The 22,393-nt window shown below is 26.0% G+C and overlaps 4 protein-coding genes across 4 annotated transcripts; 1 reads left to right on the top strand and 3 right to left on the bottom strand.

The window, feature by feature from the left end:
* Window positions 1–1,176: 1,176 nt before the first annotated feature.
* Bm18149 (Uncharacterized protein) lies at window positions 1,177–2,289 on the bottom strand (the record flags this gene model as incomplete). Its single annotated transcript, XM_043081179.1, has 2 exons — window positions 1,177–1,431; window positions 2,131–2,289. The coding sequence occupies 2 exons, from the start codon at window positions 2,287–2,289 to the stop codon at window positions 1,177–1,179; spliced, it is 414 nt and encodes a 137-aa protein (XP_042937113.1).
* A 1,588-nt stretch (window positions 2,290–3,877) lies between these two features.
* On the bottom strand, window positions 3,878–5,363 carry Bm8474 (Uncharacterized protein; the record flags this gene model as incomplete). Its single annotated transcript, XM_043081178.1, has 3 exons — window positions 3,878–3,939; window positions 4,940–5,076; window positions 5,332–5,363. 3 exons carry the CDS (start codon window positions 5,361–5,363, stop codon window positions 3,878–3,880), a joined length of 231 nt encoding a protein of 76 aa, XP_042937112.1.
* A 12,424-nt stretch (window positions 5,364–17,787) lies between these two features.
* On the bottom strand, window positions 17,788–18,659 carry Bm10124 (ShTK domain containing protein; the record flags this gene model as incomplete). The annotated part of the gene is made up of 3 exons (XM_043081177.1): window positions 17,788–17,857; window positions 17,999–18,260; window positions 18,593–18,659. The coding sequence occupies 3 exons, from the start codon at window positions 18,657–18,659 to the stop codon at window positions 17,788–17,790; spliced, it is 399 nt and encodes a 132-aa protein (XP_042937111.1).
* A 2,212-nt stretch (window positions 18,660–20,871) lies between these two features.
* Window positions 20,872–22,349, top strand: Bm17700 (Uncharacterized protein; the record flags this gene model as incomplete). Its single annotated transcript, XM_001892256.2, has 6 exons — window positions 20,872–20,912; window positions 21,034–21,142; window positions 21,292–21,590; window positions 21,685–21,863; window positions 22,073–22,150; window positions 22,249–22,349. 6 exons carry the CDS (start codon window positions 20,872–20,874, stop codon window positions 22,347–22,349), a joined length of 807 nt encoding a protein of 268 aa, XP_001892291.2.
* Window positions 22,350–22,393: the final 44 nt, after the last annotated feature.

The raw sequence follows: 22,393 nt of genomic DNA, 5'->3' as shown, positions 1-22,393 counted from the left end.
AATTCTTTTCAAAAGTAAATTGCAATAATAGAAATAACATTTTGTTCAATATGAATTAGTTTATATCTTTTTTAAAGTAACTCAAAACTCAAACCGAAACAAAATGAAAATTTCAAATAAAATTCTATCAAATCGTTTATGATTATTGTTTTAGCATTAGTAATAGCTTATTTGTTCAAAACAATCATATGAAATAGTATTTTTATTGCTTTATTACTTTCTCCAATTATTAATTGATAAATTAATTTGAACAATTAGAATTTATATATAACTGAAAAAAAAAAAAACAAAATAAAATTTTAAAAATTATGCAAAATTTAAATTAAACTATGCATCAATTTATAAAGAAGTGCTTCTTCAATTGCTTTTGTCAACTGAAAAGAAACAAAAATAATAAAAATAAATTTAAAAAAAAAAAAAAAAAAAAAACTGATAAAATTAAACATTTATATTAACATTTAACAAATAAAACATTTATTTAACTCTAATTATTTTTCCTTATAAGTAAAGAAATTAATTAGCAGAATAATTGAAAAAAAAAAAATGGGTCATTACCATTTATTAATTTCATTTAGCTAAGAAGTTTAACTATCAGTTAATTTTAGTCTTTAAATGTTAGAAGTAACTTTTTCTTATCCAACGATAATTTGATAAAAATTACACATTGGAAAAGAAAATTGCTAAGGTAATTATTGATAATATGCAGAAAGTTTTATTATTTAGCGAGCAGGAATAAAAGTGATATTTCAAAAATTGGATATCAATTTTAAATAAAAATTGAATATCAAGTTTTTCTGATCCGTTTCCCTAATTATTATCATTCTTCATTATGATATCCTCAAAAAAAAAAAAAAAAAAAACTTCAATCAGAAAACTTATATTCATTTAATTATTTAACAAATTAAAAATAAAACAATAAATTTACATATCACATAATAAGTTTTTTGTTAAAATTCAAATAAATCATAAACATTTCACATGCTCTTATGTGAATTTTAAAGTATTATAAATGAATGCAATCATATTTATCATATAATGATATAAATGAATGCAATCATATTTATCATATAATGATAATCTTTAACTCTAATCAATCAATCATATTTATCATATAATGATAACCTTTAACTCTAATCAATCAATAAAAATATCAAATGTGCAGAAAGGTTATTCGGATTACTGTAGCTGAATAAGTTGAACATATGAAATTAACATCAAAACTAGCAGAATGGAATAAGCAAATGAAATGAACGCATAAGCGATAAGTAAATATTGCAAACTGAGCAGTTGTTGAATTGAATAGAATGATGTTGTTGCTGTTGTTGTTGCTGATAATGATGATAATGATGATAAGGATGATAAGGATGACAGTGATGATGATGATAAAGGAGAAGGTATAGCTGAAGAAAAAGTCGGAATTGACTTCCAATCCTGAAGATTTTGCTGTTAAGTTAAAAATATATTTAAATATAAAAATTATAATGTTTTATTTTTTTGTCATTGCTATATTAATTTTGAAAATATTTAAATATTTGTTTGAAATTATTCCAAATCTAAAATACTCTGAATTAACTTATTTTTGAATATTTTCATATCTTATGGGATAGTTTCTTTTTAAAATTTAATTAATTCGTTTCTTATAAAATATAATTTTATTTTCATTGCATTTGATTGCTATTAAATTTTACTAGCATTTATGGTGAATTATTTTTTTTTTCTTTACAACTATTATTAGAATTTTTAGGTGGTATTATAAATTATTGCCTAAATTTTATAATTTAAATATCATTTCTATTTTTTTTCTTTTTTTGACAAAACAAATAACAAACTACTAATTATTTTTTTCTACTTTTAGTAAACATTGTCAAATTAAGCAATAATCATATCATTAGACTAAACAATATTATCGCTTAAAGTTCGATGTTCAAAAATTTTTTGATGTAATTTCATTTTAAAATAATTTAATTTTCATAATTTCTAAAATATTTTTTACTTCTCTTTTTTACGATACAAATTCTATCAAACTATACATCGTTTTGTTAAACACATTTAATAATTCATATAAATTCCAAAACAATTTACAATTTTGATTAAAAAATTAAAAAAGTAATTTTTAAGTAAATGTGGTACCTGTGCTCTAACATTTTTCGAAAGTGTAATAATTGGTAATTGCGCTAATTGTTGCAATCGTTCGAAATTACCCAAACCATCTGACATTGATGAAATTTCAGATTGCATTTCATCGGCTAATATTGTCGATCGATGATCGATCAATCGATTCAAGCGCATTGCTTCAATTCCATCTGTAGCAATAAATTCTAATGAAACTATTATTTATTCTTCAATTTTTGCAATAAAAAAAAAATTCCATTCATTGATATTAAAGTTTTTTTTTTTTTTTTTTTTTGATATGATTTGATAAATTTTCACTTTTTATCTTTTAAGTAAAAGAAAAAAAAAAATTCATAGCATATAGCGTAAATGTAAAATTTCCTCATACATTTTTAGAATGGAACTAAATAATAATAAGAAATTATTTAATTGTATTCGAAATGAAATATTAATTAAGTTTAATATATTTATTGCATAATTCATTGCGATTATTTTTTGACAGCTGAAAATTTATCCATTTTTTTGTCATCTTGAAAAAATGTTGAAATGCTATGTCAAATGTTATCCTCAAAACTTTCTCGCATTTATGTCGGATGTGGAAATTATCGTCAAAATCAAATTACTCAAAGAAAGTTTCAAATTTTTGAAAGATGAGATTTAAAAAAAAAAATAAAAAAATAAAAAAGTGGAACAGAATGTTTGATGGTTGCAATATGATTATGATTGATTGATTTTGTCTTTTTCATTTTTTTTTTGCTTTCATTTAGTCCTAAAAGTTAAGTTATTTACAACAATTTTAACTTAAAAAATATTTAACTTTTAATATTGCAAATAAATAGATTTTTTCAAAAAATTTAACATTGCTTTGATTTAAATTTGATTGAAATTTGTATTTCCAAAAAAAAAAACGCCTTTTGTCTTTTATTTTTCTTTTTTCTTTTTACTGATAAAAAAAATTCAGTTCTTATTTTATCATTGTGCAAGAAATCAAATACGAAATCTTTTAAAATATAATTTAAATTTTTAAATTAAAGAAAATATTAGACTGTTTTTGATAAACGATAAAAGCGTTCGCTCTCACAAAAAAGAAAGAAAAATGTTTTAATTATTTACAGGAAATATTTAATCAAATAATAAACTTAAATTATCATTATTACAGATGTTATCGATTGTTCTTTTTTCTTTTCTTTTTTTTTTTTAAATTTTCAACATTCTCTAAGTGTCTTCCATTTGAATGACCTTTTCGTTTTTTCCTTTCACATTTTTCGGTAGTTAGTATATATGCACATGTATATTCTTATAAAACTTAATAAAATTTAAACTTCAAACTCGATTAAAAAGCAGTCGTGAATTTTAAGAGATAAAACTTATTTTAAAAGAAAATAATCTTGCTGAAAGAATTTGTCTACTTTTGTTTTAAATCAAATCAAAAAAAAAAAAGAGTGAAAGAAAATTTTCAAATTTAGTAAGAACAAAATAGAAAAAATGTTTCACTGAATTTAAATTAACGCTAAAATTCTGATTATCACTAAAAATAGAAATTAGAATTTACAATAATAATTTATGGATTATAAATGATTTCTGCAGATTTTTTTTTTCTTAGTTATATAAATTGAGTTGCATTGATAATAATAATCCAATTTGTCATTTAAACGAGCATTTCATTGATAATAAAATTTATCATTAAAAAAACTAAAAATTGAAATTGAAAAATTTAACTTACTGAGCACAAATGGCGATTGAGTGGGAAACAGAAATAATGGTATTAATGTTGCGACAAGTGATGCGATAGCGATTTGTGTGATACTTTTTGTTGGTCGCAAAACGCTGTAAAATGTTATAAATGCAATAGTAGCAAAAAGTATTGGTTGAAACATTTCGCATATCTGAAATTATCAATAATTATCATTCTGAATTCTTTCTATTATTTCGATTATTTTCTAAAATTTTCTGTCGCTAACTTTTCAGCAAAATGAACATAATTTTCAATTGCAAATACTTTAACTTTCAAAAAAAAAAAAAAGATTAAAAAAAGAAATTAGTATATTTTATTAGTATTTAAATGCTATTTAAATGAAAGGAATGATTAAACTTACGAGGACAAATTTTTGTTCCCAATTATTGAAATGCTCCCATATTAACAAAATTTTTGTCATTTCCATTATAATCAAAAGTAGTGAAAGTAACATCTAAAAGAATCGTTCCTTTTTTTTGTTTTTTTTTTTTTAAAATGTGAAATAAAAACGAAAATTATTTCTTGTAATTTATTTTAATTGAAAAATAACATATAAAATTTAACCCTTCGTATATATGCTGTATTTGATATTTATAAATTAACACAAATAATTAATAATTTAGTTGCTTTTTATGCTTTAAATTATAAAGTTTTTTGTTCTTTTATTTTAGGAAAAATTACTATCAAAAAAAAAAAAAAAAACTTGAATTTTCTGTTTTTACTTTTCTTATAGCAAAAATTAACAAAAAAAAAAAATAGTAAAAAAAATTTATAATAAATTCAAATTTAATTTTCAACATGTTATGGCAAATTCAAATTGACAGGTAAGTAGTTATCACTAATTTTTAAAACGAAATAATTGAAAATATTGAAAATATTTCTTAAGTAAAAGTTAAATCCAAATATATTATGAAAAAAAAATAATTTATGACTTTTTTTTTTCAATTTTTCATATTAACTCATATAAATCTTAAATTATTACAAATGTTTTCGAAAAGTAAAACTTATTACATTCAATTTTTTATCAAAAATTCAAAACAAAAAACGAAAATACCTGAGTAACTGTTAAAATTTTTTGATAAGAAACAATACGTTCGAGTCGTCTAGATCGTCGATTAATTTCTGATAAGATATCAAGATTTGGTGTACGATGAAGCACTGCTGAATTGTTAGGAATTGTTGTTCGTTGAATTTCAAACTGATACGGTCGATAAAGACGATACGGTGATCTGCACGTATATAACGTATCAACGTCACGGATAAACGTCATTATGAAGAATTTACGTTTGCAAATTGTTGAATGAAATAAATATACGATTGCTTTATATGAACATGAAAATCAATTAATCTTCATTTCAATCATTTGTATTTAGTAAAATTTTAAATTAACATATAGATTAAATTTAGGATTGTGAACGATATTTGAATAAATAAACTAAATAATAAAAATTAACTAGTGATAAAATAAATGAGAAAATGAAAACCTTTTAAGATAGATGGGAGAAGCGTACTGCATAGGTCCATTACTTTTGTTACAAAAGCATTAGCATCAGAAAATAGTTATCGATGTTTTTAATCGACTAATTCAAAATTAATTATCTAATAAAAATTACATCTGCAAAAAAATTAATTATCAAAATTTTGCATCATTCAAATTATTCCATTCTAAATTACTTTCAGTAACAACAAGACAAAAACAAAAATTTTTTTTTAATGAATTTCATTCTATTTTTATACATATTTTTCTGTTATGGAAATGAAACTAACAAAATAAAATATCGAAATGTTTAAATGTGTTAAAATAAATATTAATTTAGAGCAATGATTACAAAAATATGCTAATTTTTTATTCATAGATAAATAAGATTGTTAAAAAGAAGGTAATAATAATTAAATTTGTAATTTAAATTTGCTTCAAAACTTATGGAAGTAATTAAATACTCAACTAATCGTTTAATCTTTTTCATTCTTCTACAATTAATTTTCTTTTTTTTTTTGCACGGGAAGAGGAAGATAGCAAGAAGAAAATTTATATTTATTAAATTTGTATTTTTTAAAATTAATAATATACACTATATCTATGTAAAGTATTTTTAATTAAATCTTAATAATTACAAAAAGAGAAATTTTGATTAATTTACGGTTTATATCTCAAGAAGATAACTTGGGAAAAAGAGAAATTTAATTAAATTTGTTAGGTTTATATGAAAATTTGGAATGCACAGAAATTTTGCTTTTTAAACAGATTGTAAACTTAGTTAGTTGGCAGAAAGAAATTATAATTTAAAATGTGAAATCAATATAAAGTCATTTCATTGATTTGCAATGATTTCATTTAATCTATCGAAATAAAATGAAATTTATTCCAATAAATACGATTAAATAATATTAAATTAGTAATGAAATATTTTCATGCAAATGAAATTAAACAAAAAAAAAAAAAAGTGAATCATCAAAGGATATCGTATTAAATTTGAATAAAGTATTTAATAAAATTTATAAATTTCGCCAATAAATTTTTTAAATGGAAAATGAAAAACAAAAAAGTGTAAATTAATGAAATGATAACACATTTCTATTTTCGATCAACGATGGACGATAATTTTAGTGAAACATTGACAAGTCGGAATGTTATTGAAGAGTTGTATAGAATGAAATGAAGAGAGATATAAAATGTATCACTCATTTCTGGTTAAGGTCAAATATTTATTATAATAGAACTTAGAGATGCCATCTCTTCATAAAAACTTTTTCTTGTAAATTTGACCTTCTAAATTTATATGCACCAATTGTTTGCCAAATGTTATGTGATATATTATTCCTTACTTCATTCATTTCCAATTACTTTTCTTTTTTTTTTTTTTTGCTAATCAATGAATACTTCAAGTTTAGAAATTTTAAACGGTACAAAAATGAATGAATCAAATGACGTGTCATAGTGATTGTAACAGTTTAAAAGTTAAAAAATTTAAGTTTTTAAAATTACTGCATAACACTGTGTTAATTGAGAAAAGTAGTTTTTTGCAAAAGAATTTTTTCTTTTAAAAAAAACTTTACTTATTGTTTTCAATATGGAAATAAATTTTAGAAATAATGTATGATTAGTCTTCTAGATGCTTCTAATAAATTCAATAATTAATTAAATTGACAATTTTAGTTTTAAAAATTGTTAGATTAAGTTTTATGCTTTTATAACGATTTGCTTCAATTATTTTCTCAATCAATAGAATTGTGACATTTCTTCAAGTGAAAGTTAATTTTTAGAAATAATCAATGCAGCATCACCGCTCAGATAGTAATTCAATTTATTTAAATTTATTTAAATCAATGAGACGACTGAATATTACTGAATTGAAATGAGACGGATAAATAGCAGATTTCTGCTAATTAATTAATTAATTATGGATCATTAAAGCAATCAGTCTAAATTACTTCAAGCAATGAAATAATTTTACATTTTCAAATTTCCATAGTGAATCTCTCTCTTAGGTGTGCTATTTTGGAAAAATTAGTGGTAATAGATTAATCACTATTTATTTCCAACAAAAAATCTTGAAATTATAAAAGTTTATATATATATTTACTTATAGTAGTATTTTTATATATATATAATAAAAAAAACCTAATTTTAAACATATATACATATAAATTTATATAATAAACCTAATTTTTTAATGAAAAAAGAAAAAAAACTACTGAATGCATTTTATGATTTCAGAATTATTGACTCTCAATAATTTGTTAGTCATTTTAATTTAAAAAAATGAATTGACGGTCAAGAATCATATTGAAATTAGGAATTGAAACAGTTACTAAGAGTTTTGTTGTATTAAAATTAAAAAAAAAATTTTCCTCATTTATTAACTCAAGCAAATTTCTTACAATCAAAATTTTTAATAATTAATTACATACTTGAGATTTATCTTCTTTTAGTTATGCAAATTTGATTATTGTGATGAAAATTCTGCAATCATTCACTGCGACAGTTTTAGAATTCCATTAAGATTTCAAAAAAAAAAAAAAAAACAAATTTCTTCATTTATATCTAAATTAGTAAAATTCAAGAAAAATTTTAATATTTAAAAAATTAGTGAAGATTTTTAAGGGACATGAAACTTAGAATCATTTTAAAACAATATATCTTATATTTCATTTACTTAACCTGCATGTAAATTTTGCTCAAATAATTTAAGAATTTAAAAAGATAATTTATTTCAAAAACTGACACTGAAACATTCAAATTAATATTGAATATGATTTTAATAATAAGATAAAAACTTTTGTCACTTTCAGTAAGAAATAGTTGTTAGAAAGCAATGAAAGAGGACATAGTGCTATTTTAAGTTCATAATATTTAATTATTATTTTAATTTCTCAATCTCAATTCATTTTCCACCAATAAAAAAACTTTATGAATTTACGTGAGAGAAGGAAAAAAAATTTATTCTTATGTTTGTTAGAGTTTTTTTTTTTTTTTTTTCTTTGTACATTTCTGAAAAATGATCAAATAGCTATTATTGCGAATTATTTCGAAAATGCAAATAAAATTTTGAAACTGATAGAATAAGAAATTAAAATAAAAAGCATTTCAATAATAAAGAATGGAACAAAAAAATCTAATAAAATTTTATAATTAAATAAACAAAAAGTTTATTCAATCCATTAGAATAACATTTCTACAACCAACTATTTCAATCTCCAGTTTTGTACTACCAGTACTGTTTTGGATTGATGAGAAACATCGATTTGAACGAACCACTTTTCCGGAAAAAATTCCGGATTGAAATCTTCAAGGAGTCAAATCAGTTCTATGCATTAGCTAATATTAGCCCTAGATTATTTAGAAACTCTTTTATCATAAATGGTCAACACTTAGTAGTGTCATTGTAGCAGAAATTTCTGGAACATTTTCCTGGACAAATCGGTTTCTCTTTCTCTCTCTCTCTCTCTCTTTGTTAAAGCACAAAGCGAGATTTCATTTTAATTTACAAAAAGGGAATAAAGGACATAGGAAATTCAAATTAAGTTGATAAACGATTTGAAAATATAATGTCATACTGTTTTAGGCTTTGAAAATGTTTTTAAAATCAAACATAAAAATTTCCGGAAGACCAATAAATTTACAAATTTTCTACGCATCTGAGAAAAAAAAACATCAAATTTGAATTTAAATTACGTAAATGTTCGAAAAAAAGCAATGTAGGTACAGAAACAACTGATTAATTTAATTTTATTAAAAAATATGTTGTGACAATTATGTGCAGAAAACAAAAGAATAAAAAAAAAAAAAAACAGAATGATTCGTTTTTAAAAAAAAAAAAATTTTGAAAAAGAATTATTTTCCACAGAAACTGTATTAAAAATTACAATAAAATTTAAAAAAGGGAAAGAAAAAAGTAATATATGCATGAGAAAAAAAAACAAATTGAAAAAGCCAACCGATAGATATTAGATATTTATATATTTTATGAGATAATTGAAAGTTTCCAATTATTCATTTATTTTATTGCTTATGTCTGAATATATTTTTGTTAAATTATTTTTTGTCCTTTTTCACATTTGAATTTTACATTGCTTTACAATTAAAAAAAAATTTTTTTTTCATACTTTCTTCTAAATAATTCATTTGCTAGTGAATATTGATTTTCGCAGAAAATTTAAGATTTAACACTGAATTTTAAAATTTAACATTTGAATATTTGATAGTTTATTATAGATGAAAAAGTCAAATTATTTTTCACTGAAAGTAGGTCATAGTCTGAGAATTATTGTAAAACGAGGAGCTTAAATTCAATTCAGTTTGGTTAAGATTAGTTCGAAATTAGGATAAAAATATAGAACAGGAAGAAATATGTCAAAGTCAAAACAGCTGAAATTATCTTTTAATTTCTTTAGGAACGAAATATAATAAAATAATTTAAATTTAAAAGATATCAGTTTATTACAGATCAAAAAGTTAAATTAAAAAGTAAAATTTCATCCTTACAATTAATTTTTACATATTAAACCATGTTTTCTCAATTAGATGATATTCTGAATGATTTCTTATCAAATCAATTAAAAGTTAGGAAGAAATCAGAACATAACCATTATACTACGATGAAAAGAAGCCTAAAATGACTGTCATTTGTCACCATCACTGAATGAGGTACTACTATTTTGACTCAATTGTCAAGGTTATTATGTTTATTTCACTCAACCAACCTTTTCGATCATTTCTTCCGTTGAATAAAAAATTATTTCCTTACTATTTGTCTCGCTTATTCCATTTTACTCCATCATTTCTACTACTTTTCACATATCTTTTTATCTCTCAAAAGAAAAAATATTTGCTCATTTTGCTTTTCTTTTCGATTTTTTACCAATTTTTTTTTTTTCTCTTATTTTTCTATCCTTCAACCTTGACCTAACTTTTTATTTTATACTCAATTATAATATATACACTGCATTATTCAATCATCTGTGTGATTGTAAAAAAATGGTAAATCAACAATTGATTGTTGCCATTTCCAAAACGGATGATTGCTGGATTTTTTCAGTACTTAGTCATCAGTTAACAATTTATTAGTTCAAATTACAACTTTAACAAGTTGAAATTACATTTTCAAGTATATGATCAATTCTAATGCACATTTGTGCTTTCTTCTCACCATTTTTAGACATCTTACATAACTTATATTAAGTAAATTAAATTAATAAACTGAAGCAATATAATACTATCAAAAAATATAGCCATTTTAATACATTAATTGATATAAAACCTATGCTATAAATCTTTGAATAAAATCTAAAATGAATTGCTTAATTTCAAAAAGCTTAAATAGTATTATTTTTTGAATAGGAATGCATCCAGCATATTCAATCTTCTTTCAATATTTTATCACTTATTTCAAATTATAATCATCTATTATTGTTAACAAATTTTAAGTATTTTTTTCAGCACTGTAAAATACAATAAATTATAAAAAGCATTTTGAAGAAATTGCAATTTAAATAAATAATACGAATTATTATTTTCATTATTGTGATCTAATTATACTTAATACCATAATATATTAAGTTTTTTTCAGCTTAATGTTACCTTTGTAAAACATATAAAAAGAGCAATAAGAAGTAAAAAAAAAAAAAAGAAAAAACATTTGGAAGATGAAAGGAAGTGATGAAAAGAAAAAAGAGACGAAGGACGGATATTCGGGCGACAGTTATCCTTAACCATTTGCAATTTTATGATCACTCAACCTTCTTCCGGAGATACTGCAAGAGCGGATTTTGAACATTACAATTGTACGAACTAAAGTTATAACCCATAGGTCAAAAAGACAGCTATCGATATTTGACCCTCCTATTATACCGCCCATCTATTTCTCTGTTTTAAGATGAAAAGTTCATTCGCTCTATTTAATTAACCATCTAAAATAGGTTTGAATTCATTGAAATTCTCTAAATTAAAGAGTAAGCAAAATAAATTTTTAAGAAAAAAAAAAGATTGATTGAAGATGTTTAACTAAAAGTTTGAGAACGAGAAAAATAAACTTCGGACGACAACCAAATGTCACCCACATTTTACTTCACTCTTCTTCCAATTATCCCACTAACAATCGCATACCATTTCTTCTTCCTGTTCCTCCACCTTCTTATCTTTTAATTTTGTTGCTGAAGGAACAAAACTCTCTGTCCAAGAAAATGGAAATCAACAAAAAAAAAAATGCTATGCGCACATTGACGCGACATTTTCACTTTTAATGATTCCAAATTTTTAGTGTACACAACTGGTTTCTGTTTATATAATTTTTTCTTTCCTTATATAATAATTGATAAATTGACTGAATTTTATAAAATCTGATCAATAATTACATTTCTGCTCGTCTCGTCTTAATCATAAAAATTTTGTTCACCTTCTATCTTATGATTAACTGAATTCATACATTTACGTTAATTTAATACCACAAACATACACCGATTAGCACTATAATTTAAGCATAAAAGTATTTACCTAATCAGCAATCATAAAACAAACATTCGTTTTATTATTTACATGAAAATTAGAAAATTATTACAAAATTAGAAAAAATAATCATTGATGCTTAGTTTTGAGTTTTCAGAAGTAAAAGCTTATTTGGAGAAAGCATGGCATTTTTAATTCTATCGTTCTGATCAATAAATAGATTTTATAGTTAGTTTACGAATTGTTTAAACAGCTAATTAAACTTCCGCTTTTGTAAAACATTTATAAATGAATCAATGCAAAAATTGGAATGCATCAAAAAATACATTTTAAACAATATGCGAAAAAAATTTTATTTGCTTTATACGTATTTGATTCAAGCAATATGCATAATGAATCATTTGAAAATTTGTATATTAAGTATAGCTTTGCTATGATCACTAAATATCACCAAAAAATTTCACTTCTTATAATAGTTTTCCTACTTGTCTCTCTTTTTCATTACTTTTCCGTTATAGGCATTCTGAAATATCACCCATTATCATTAATGAAATCACAGCTGATTATTTCAGTTTAATATGTTAACTTAAATCAATTACAAATGATCAATTGATAATAATGATCACTGTTAGACCGTCCAAAACGCGTTATTATTAAATATAATCATTTAGGATTTTAAAAGAAAAAAATTATTTATTTATTTTTGGAGAGTAACAAAATGCGCTATTCATTTCTATGAAGAAATCTGCTAAATACAATGCTAATTATAGTGTTTATGTAAGCATTTTAATGCTTGCACAGAAATTACACAAATATACGCTAATTGTTTCTGCCAATCTTTACATTCCATTTATTATTGCTTCCATATGTTAATTTGGTAAGTGTTTCTATTTAGTTGTTTGTTTGCTTTGAATAAATCTTAAGTAACCCTATCTAGAATTGTGACTAAAATTAATTTTAGAAATTAAAGAATAATTAAAATCAATTATAATTGCAGATTTAACTGATAAGAAATTTCGACAGTTTTTAAAAGTTTAAAATAAATAAAATATTAAAAACGTTTTAATTTTTATTAATTCTGTTTCAATTGAAATCTGTCAATGCTGGAAAAATAATTCATTTAAAAATAAACGTTTATTGAACTTAATTGATTACTTTTATTTGCATTAAACTTGATCTGCTTGACTTTTTTTGACATTTTATGTCAACTTTAAAGCAAACTTTCATTGCAGAAATTAATTAAATCTACAATTATAATTGATTTCAAATATTTTTTAAATATTAAAATTAACTTTAGTCACAAATCCAAATAAAGTTACTTAAGAAATTTCGACAGATTTTAAAAGTTTTAATAAATTAAATATTAAAAATGTTTTAATTTTTATTAATTCTGTTTCAAATAAAATAATATGGATGAAGTTGTTTCATACCAAGCCCTCAGCGGTAACACAAGACAAATCATAGTATTCTAGTGAAACCGGAAAAAAATTTAGCAAACCACGTCCAAACCCCGGATTTTTAATTGGTTTGCTAAAATTGTGATGTATTGATGGGTAACAACGTTTGCTATTTGCGTTACGAAACCATGACCATTGCGAAAATTAGCATCTCCATGTGCCATACATTTTCATATACTATCAATATAAATACAGTTTGAGACTAAATTAAAATGAGGAAATAAAGTGACTAGAAATTCATTTTTGACATTGGAAATTAGTCATGATTACCAATTAGCAGTAAATAGCCATGAAAATTCTTCATTTTGTACCAACTTTTATTACTTTAACAAGGGATGAAACAAAAAATTTTGCAAAAATTAAAACTTTATTCGCATTTAATAATTAATTAAAAGAAATTTTTACAAAATTCAAATTTATTTTTTGTCTAAATTACTGAAACTGAAAAAAATGCGGGATTTTCACAAAGTATTTAGATTAGCAATTGAAATTAATTTCAGTGTCAGAAATGTTATAATTAATGTAATGAATCTATTAGTTACATATATTATTATAACATTTCTGACACTGAAATTATTATAACATTTCTGACACTTAATTATAACATTTCAGACACTGAAATTAATGACATTAAATTATACTTAATTCCTGACACTTAATTATAACATTTCTGACACTGAAACTCACTGCATGCGCTTTATTGCTAGGACATAGATCTTTACTATTGGTAACGTCTATTAATGCCTCAAATATTAAGTCTATTACAGTTTTATTCTTATAACATAAATTAGACTTGTCCCTTAAGCATTCACCTAATATGTCTTTAACAAACTATTAGTTAATTTTTTATTGTTTTCTTCTCTTACATCTTTTTCCTTTATATTCCAATTCCTTATAAAGTTTATTAATAAGATTACTTTCATTTTTAGTTAATGGTGCTCTTAGTTTCATCAAAAGCGAGTATTCTGTAAGAAAAAAAAGTTATCTTCGTCGAGTCTAAATCGCTTAAATTGATATCAGTATTACTTTCATCTGAGCTAGAATCATTTGAATCAGTAGTTTCAACCAGCCAACAACTAACTAACTTATTATTGTAAATCAACACCTGACAGCATGCCACAATCCTCAAAATTGGAATCAGCACCTATCACCTAATCATTTTCATCTGATTAACTAGTTATTTGGTTAACGCACTTTCGACTTCAGCTCTTAGAAGTATATTTTCTCGTATATTCATCAAGTATATTTTCTCGAACACTCCCGTAATTTCTGTACTGCACTCGCTATTTTAGCATTTTAGCACTTCTTAACCATAACTTCTGTCTGTATAATTATTGCTTTCTGGCTATCCTGAATAAGTAATACCGGAAGTATGTTGATTACAATTCTCATCTGAAAAGTGATTAAGTTCTCAGCTGATTATTATGACTAGAAATATAATCTGAAATTGTATATTCCTCACAATTTTGTGTTCCTACTTTTTTTTTTCTCTTAGATGGCTTTTCAATTGATGGTGTTCGTTATTTCCTTAAAAACAAACTTCCCAGAATTCGTTTGTCATCTGCCGGCAACTCTGAGTTTGGCAAGAAGCTACACAGTTCTACTATACCTATAAAACAAAATTATATTAAGTCTATTACAGTTTTCCTACTATATTTATAACATAAATTAGACCAATCGCCAAGTATTCACCATAATATGGATAGGTTTATATATTCTACCACAGGTATTTATTTCTTCATCTTACTTAACTTTAACAGATATGGCTTAAGATATTTACCAGTAATACTTCCTGTATATCTATTATTTCTTCTGGCAACTACTTTCCCATCTTTCGTTCCACCTTCTGGACCAATGTCTATTATATAATCCGCAGTTTTTATAACGTGCAAGTTGTGCTCGATACCTATAACAGTATTTCCTAAATCAACTAACTCATGGAGTTATCTTCAGTAAATTATTCACATTCTCAAAATGCAATCCCCTCATTGCTTCATCAAGAACAGTAGACTGTTTTGATAGCTCTCTGGATAGCTTTACCTCTAGACAGTTGTTCCTTCTATATATAGTTCTATATATCCAAGTCCACTTCTCGAAAAATGACCAATTTTTCATTCAGCATTGAAAGGTTGTCAAAAAAAAATCACACGCCTGATCTATTGTCATATCAAGCACGTCAGAAACTGATTTTCATTTGTAAGTAACTTCCATTGTTTCTCGAAATGCATTTCTACCCTTAAATGCTCATCATCTTTACACGCTTCTCACCTTTCCTCCTTTGGAAATCGGCTGACTCTAAGAGTATTCCTCACATCATTGAAAATGCCAACATATATTGCTGGATTCGATGTCGGAGTTCTATCAATTGGCAATTGGTTTATTTCTATAATTTTTTTATCTATATATTCAAAGCCTTCTAATCGCATTTGCCATATTTCGAGAATGAATTATATATTTTGCGCGCTAAATATTTATATAATGTTTCTACAACTAAACTTCATTTGTTTTTCCCCTCCCTCCCTGATATCCCAGTTACACAAATAAGATTTCCTTATAGGACATCTATATTTTCTATATTTTTAAGTTATTTTTTTTTTCCTTGCATTTATCATCTATATTTTTTAAGTTATTTTCCCATGCATTTATTACTTTTATGTACTGAATTGTTTGCTTGCTGAAATTAAGATTGTTTTCTCTTCCACTTAAATATTGCTCTGTTATGCTTTTCGAGGTCCCATGCATTTGATTTGATTGTTCCTTTCTGCAACAATTATTTCCTCCATTTACCTCAGCTTCAGGACCAATATCAATTGCATAATCAGCAGCTATTATTGTATCTTCATCAAATGATCACGGTGTTTCTCACATCTTTCAGGTTTTTAAATTTGGCAGTTAATCGATTGTAGTTGAAAATTGGTTGCTAGTATAAAGGAGAATGATAATCATTCCGAATGGAACTCTTTGGAGACGAAAACATATTTGTGCTGTCTTCGATGATTGGTCCGATTAACTCCAAAGATTTTCTTTCATTGGCATATTTCTACTCAGAAATGATTTTGTTGAATGAAAGAAATTTCCTCTGTTCTTCAACACTGATTAACGAAAAGCTGCGTTGAAAATAATTCCAATTGCAAAAACGCTTTTTCAGTATCGGCTGTTATTATATTTTCCATCGTTCTAAGTCGAATGAATCAATACGCCTGCTAAATCTGAGAGTGCGATCGGATTGATATAGAACATCGTTCAAAATTTTCATATCTTTGGTGTGAGCAGAAGCATCGTAAGAGATTCTTAATTTTATTGTCGATTTATTCGGATTAATATCGCATGATGTGTCTAATAATATATAAAGCCAATCTGATTCATTTCTAGGATTACTACTTTAATTATATTGAATTCCATTTGTTCTTGAATTATTTCCTAGTAACGTTTGAGAAATAATTTATTAGTATAAAGTCCTCCAATTAATATTTCTAATCTTTCGAGACAAAAAACCCTAATTATCATTTAGGCAAATCTTTGAACTTTTCCAGGACTAAAATACTTGATATCTTCCACTTTGCATAGCGATTGTTCCTTTGAAATATCTCAACTGTTGCTTGAAATATCTCAACATCTCGACTCCTTATTTCCAGAATTTTCCCATTTTTGGAATCATGGTGACATTGCTTACATGCATCGATTTGGTTTCAACAACAACTATCCCCAATTTAATTTGGTCTTCGTCATAATTGTGAAACCTATTTTTATATTCCTTCCCAGTTATTATAGGATCAGCATTTGTATGGATTACGTAGAATCCTGATACCATTTGACGGACTTCATTTGAAGATATAAAATTGAAAAAGCAGTCTACTCCAACGAATATACAGAGCCTTTTCCAATATCTTCCTTCCTCTTCAAGCTTTTCTTGAGCTGTTGTTTGTGGCAAATCTTTGCTGTTGAATTAATTGCTTGTAGTTTCTCTGTTCTGTTGAATTAATTACTTGTAGTTCTTCTGTTACTTAATTTAAATAATAAACTTTTAAATAATAGTAATTTAATTTAATATATATCTTTTTTATATAATTTAATATATACCTTGATGTGCAGTACCACTTATTTAATGTGCAGTATAACATATTTAGTAGCGGATGATTGAACATTGTAATTAATACTTCATAGAGATTTAATTTCACTGTCTAATTTTCTTAATTGCAGTTTCCTTAGTTCTTAATAATAACGGTATAGGAGAAATGTTAGAGAGAATCCTCTGATTTTGAAGAACAGTGGAAGTACGGTAGTGACTTGTAAAAAACAATATTTTCGAAAACAGGATTGGTGACTTCAAGCAATGCAATGCATATAACCTTCTTTATCGCAAATTTTATTTCTAATTCCATATTATTATTAGATTAAAAACGGGAATAAAAATGCTGAAAAAAAAATACTTATTGCGAAGCATGTTTATTTATTTAAAAAATAACAAATTTCAAAATATTCAAAGATTATTTAATGATCTTTATAAAATTAGACAGAATCATCACTGGTGTACGGTCTTACCCTGTAGTCAGTATAAAAGTCGGCTGATGATGAACGTTAAAAACGTTCAGCTTAATATTGTCACAACTGAAATATAATACATATCGATAAAATTAACAAAAAATCGAAAAATTTACCAAATGGAACAAACAAAAATCAGAAGTGAAAAATGGGAATTAAGTTATTTAAAACCTGATTTTCTAATGTTTCGTAGTAAAGGAAACTAACATGGATAATCCCGGATTTATTATAAAATCACGCAACCCATCAATCTGGCGTAAATCATTCGCTATCGCTCTGATATCACCATCAAAAGAATCATGGAAAATGCAGCCATCCTCAGTTTCGGTCCAGCTAATAAAATAATTCTGCTTGGTTGAAATGAACAGTTTAGGTCGTCTCAAATTCAAGCGTTGCGAATTTTCAATATTAAATTTCAATATTAAAAAATTTTCAATATTCAATATTAAATATTCATTGTAGTTAACGACTTATGGAAGCATTATATATTAATAAAAATCAAATAATTTTTGACATATCCGAATTAAGAGCAAAAATTCGAGCTCAGGGAAACAAATCACAATATTCTTTGCAGATAATTTCTTCAATATTTTTTAGAATTCTACAGATTATTGAAGAAATAATCAGGGAAGATGATCGAAGAAAAGGTATTATCGTATTGTTTGAGGAATTAAATGATTGAATGTAACAGATAACTGAGACTTATTATGTCAACAAGAAGTATGGGACACACAGCATGAAAAGATTTTAAAAACAACAACTAATTTAGCATTGCATTTGTCTGACAATAAAATGGCAAACCTAATGGAGGAGTAAGATTCGTCCCATCACTATGAAGATTCAGATACCTGCCCGCATTATTGGACATAGTAATTGTTTATAACCGACGTATTTGAATTTTTCCTCCCGCGCTTTTGATCTCATACAACATTTCCAATCTGAAAAAAGAAAGTGAAATAATAATAGCAGTTGTTTCGAGAGTTTAGCACATCGATTTTTCGACTTGCCTAGACCACGTGGATATTATCAATGGATTGTTCTTCTAAGTTTTATTACTCCTAAATGTTTACTTCTTTTTTTTATCCAAAAATATTTGATAAATTTCATGGTAATTTGCATTTTCTTTTACAATATCATACTGCAGAATACATCTATGATTGAACTATGGTCGTTGCACAAAACGATAACATTGATAAAACTTATCTGAAGAAGTCATTTTGACACTGAAATACATTATCTCAAGAAGCTTACTGACAAAGAAATATAAACTTATCCAATATAAACTGAGCAACGCCAGAAACCAATGAGAAAAATGAAATTAATTTGCATCGTATATTTAATTACAATACTATATATGCTAATCATTAAGTATGAATTCTGTCATTCATTTAATATAAGAAAAGAATGGGAGTCATTTAGAAAAAAAAAAAGGATGGAATAGTCTCTATATGCACAAACGAAAATGTTTTCATGTCTCTATGAATGAAATATAGATTGGTTAGTCTGTGTGTGTGTGTGTGTGTGTATGTGTGTGTGTATGTCTGTGTGTATGTGTGTGTGTATGTGTGTATGTGTGTATTGTGCGCGTGTATGTGTGTATGTATGTGCGTGTGTGTGTGTGTGTGTGTGTGTGTGTGTGTGTATGTGTATGACCAAATCGATGCACTTAGATTACTGATAACAGTAATTATAAGATTTCGATTGATGTAATCAATACTTTTATCTAATTATTAGACAAAGAATAAGAATAGATAAAGATTTCTTGCTATAATTTAAAACAAATTTGTACAAAATTAAAACGAAATTAAATAAGAATTGAAAGAGTAGAAAAAATTGGTTTAGCAGAAAAATTACTAAAAAAAAAAATAAAACATTGTTGACAACAATTATTTGTTCAAGATATTTAATTTTATATATGTAATGAAACTATAATGAAAGTTATTTTAAATTTACATTTTATTCCTGTTTAATTCTAAAAATTCAAATCATTCTATCATAATAATAAGAAGTAGTAAGTAATTCTTAAAGGAATGAATTATATGCTAAAAATTGCAGAAATATTGAAACAAAAGGAAAAAAAATCAATCAAATTAAATTTTTAAAGGTAAAAATTGAGAAAATAAGAAGTGGTTATGATAAAGGTTATGAAATCGTTAGTCTTTAATTCAAAATGCATAGTAAAAAAAAATACATAATTATATGAAGCAACGAGTAAAACAATGGATATATATCGAAAGTGTTAAGAAAGTACTCTTGCAAAAGATATTTTCCATTAAGAGTTTGTCTTGCAACTGAAAAGACTGCACGATATATGTAGGTAATGCTATCTTGATAAATTACTTAGCTTTGACTTTCTAAAAAATGTCGAGGTCAGGAAGTTAAGCATTTAAAAAATAAACTACAAGACCAGGCAAGTAAATTTCAATAATAGAAGAAGTAAGAGGGATCAAATTGATGTTTGGAATAAAAATGAAAATGGATAATCGAAAATTTGTGGGCGAGCTAAGTCATCGTGGATAGTTCAAAAAAGTTTTTTTTTTTCAAAGTTTAGGCAGTAAATCAAAAAGACTTTTTGTAAACATATCCCATAACTGCACTGTTTTTGGTCAATACAGTATCTGGTGAATGCCATAATAACATAAAAATTTAGACGACGGTACGAAATAGAACATGAAAGAAAGAATTGCTGAAAAAAATCTTATTAAACTGTGTAAAAATCAGAAGTGGTAATTTGTACGTAACCTTTACTTGATTATTTATTCCTAAGGAAATCAATAAAAATATGCATTAATTAATAGAAATAATTGAGAGAAGAAAAAAAAAAAGTTTATGTAGAAGAACGATAATACACGTAGTACAAAGATGTTAGATTGAGATGTAGTAGAGACCAAAGGAATATTCGAAGAAAAAAAAAGGATGGAACAGTCTCCATATATTAGATGAAAAAAAAATCTCCATGAGCGCGAAAGAATAAAGACTCTTGAGCGCGAAAGATTGCAGAGAAATACTATTATTATGAATGTTTATTTTCGTGATTATTTTCCTGTCCTTTTGGTTATGTCAGAATTATCAGGGAAAGTATGGGGTATTTAGTGATTAGCATAAATGGAATTATGTGCAGGTAAATTAAAATATGTAAATCAGTGTTTTTTTACCATGTGTTCTTTTACCATAAGTAAATAATAGTTACGTCACTGGTTTTTGTGCTTAATGAATATTTGATAAGTTTGCTAATTTTATAGAATTGCGGCTCCCATGGAGGACCAAGAAATCGAAGTGCTTTTCGAATACCTTAAAAGGGAGCCGGAGATGTACCGGATTTTGCAAAGGTTCGTGAGCAGGACTGTTCAGGTAATTTTCACTTTGTCTTCCTCTTTTTTGCTTTTATTTTTTATATTATTATTTTTTTTTTTTTATAAATTGATACAGTATGAAGAAAGAATTGATGAACTTTGCACTGCCTCAAATTAAAAAGTGACTTTAAAAAATAGCTTTTTCAGTTTGAACAGTCGCTCATAGAAAGGATGGCGGAGGCGGGGTGGAGGTTGGAGGAACTGGTAGGGCAGAGTGCCCAGCCAGCAATGGAAGAGGACCCGGTACCTCAGGAGCCGGAATTTAACGAAGAAGAGGCAGAGTGGGCTCCTCTGCCTGAAAATGAAAATGATGAGGCCGAGAACTGGCCATCAGAAGCAGAGTGGACCCCTCTGCCAGAAGAAGAGGAAGAAGAAGAAGAGCCTGAGGTACCGGGGGTACCAATGGAGATCGAGGAACCGGTGGAGGCAGTACGTGAACTCGTCCTGTAAGTTTAAGTTTTAGCAGCAATTGTATTAATTTGCTAACTAGATATTAACTTACCTGCCAAATAATTTGCAATAAATATAAAACTGTTTCAGGCGAACGAGGACGATCAGAATCCCGGTTCCTGCCATGCAAGAAGCAATGGCTGCGGCACCTCCGGAAAAGTTCGAACCAGCTGATTTAAAAGATCTTCCGGAGCAACTCCGAAGAGAGTTGATAGTGCCGCAAGCAGAGCCATACACGGTGGCACAAGAAGAAGGAAACAAGAAAATCGGTAAGTTATAATTTTAATAACTTAAGAAATGATTATATGCCGCAATTTGTAGAAGAAATATAATCATATTTTGACTTCGTACTGATAAAATCATATAATTTCATCGAAAATTTCATCCCTTATAATGCACCAAAACGATTACAAAATTCTATATCGATACTCGAAGAACAATTTGTGCAACAATATTTTCTTACTATTTCTGTTTTCAGTGTGTGGCTTCTGCTGCAGGCAGTTTGAAACGTTGAAAGGGTGGCGCATTCACGCGTCGAGAACACACAAGCAAGATGGTAAGTATTGCGAAATGAATTTCCAATTAGTTTTTAAAGATATCGCTGCATTTGATTCATTTAAAAGCCAGTAGACTGATTAATTATACATATTCCAGGCTTTTGTGCCCGTTGTGGGCATTACCTCTTGCTGCGATTGGTGCCCGAGGGCATGCGCGGCCGTAATAAGCGAACGACAGGTGAAGCGGCGCAGACTTGATCTGGTAGGAAGAGAAGAGGATGCACATCACCTCTTCATCCCAG

The sequence above is a fragment of the Brugia malayi genome, assembly GCF_000002995.4.
Source record: "Brugia malayi strain FR3 genome assembly, contig: Bm_v4_Chr4_scaffold_001, whole genome shotgun sequence".
In the NCBI taxonomy this organism is placed as follows: Eukaryota; Metazoa; Nematoda; class Chromadorea; order Rhabditida; family Onchocercidae; genus Brugia; species Brugia malayi.
Note: the sequence above shows the minus strand (reverse complement) of the source record. Positions and strands in the feature narration are given on the sequence as shown.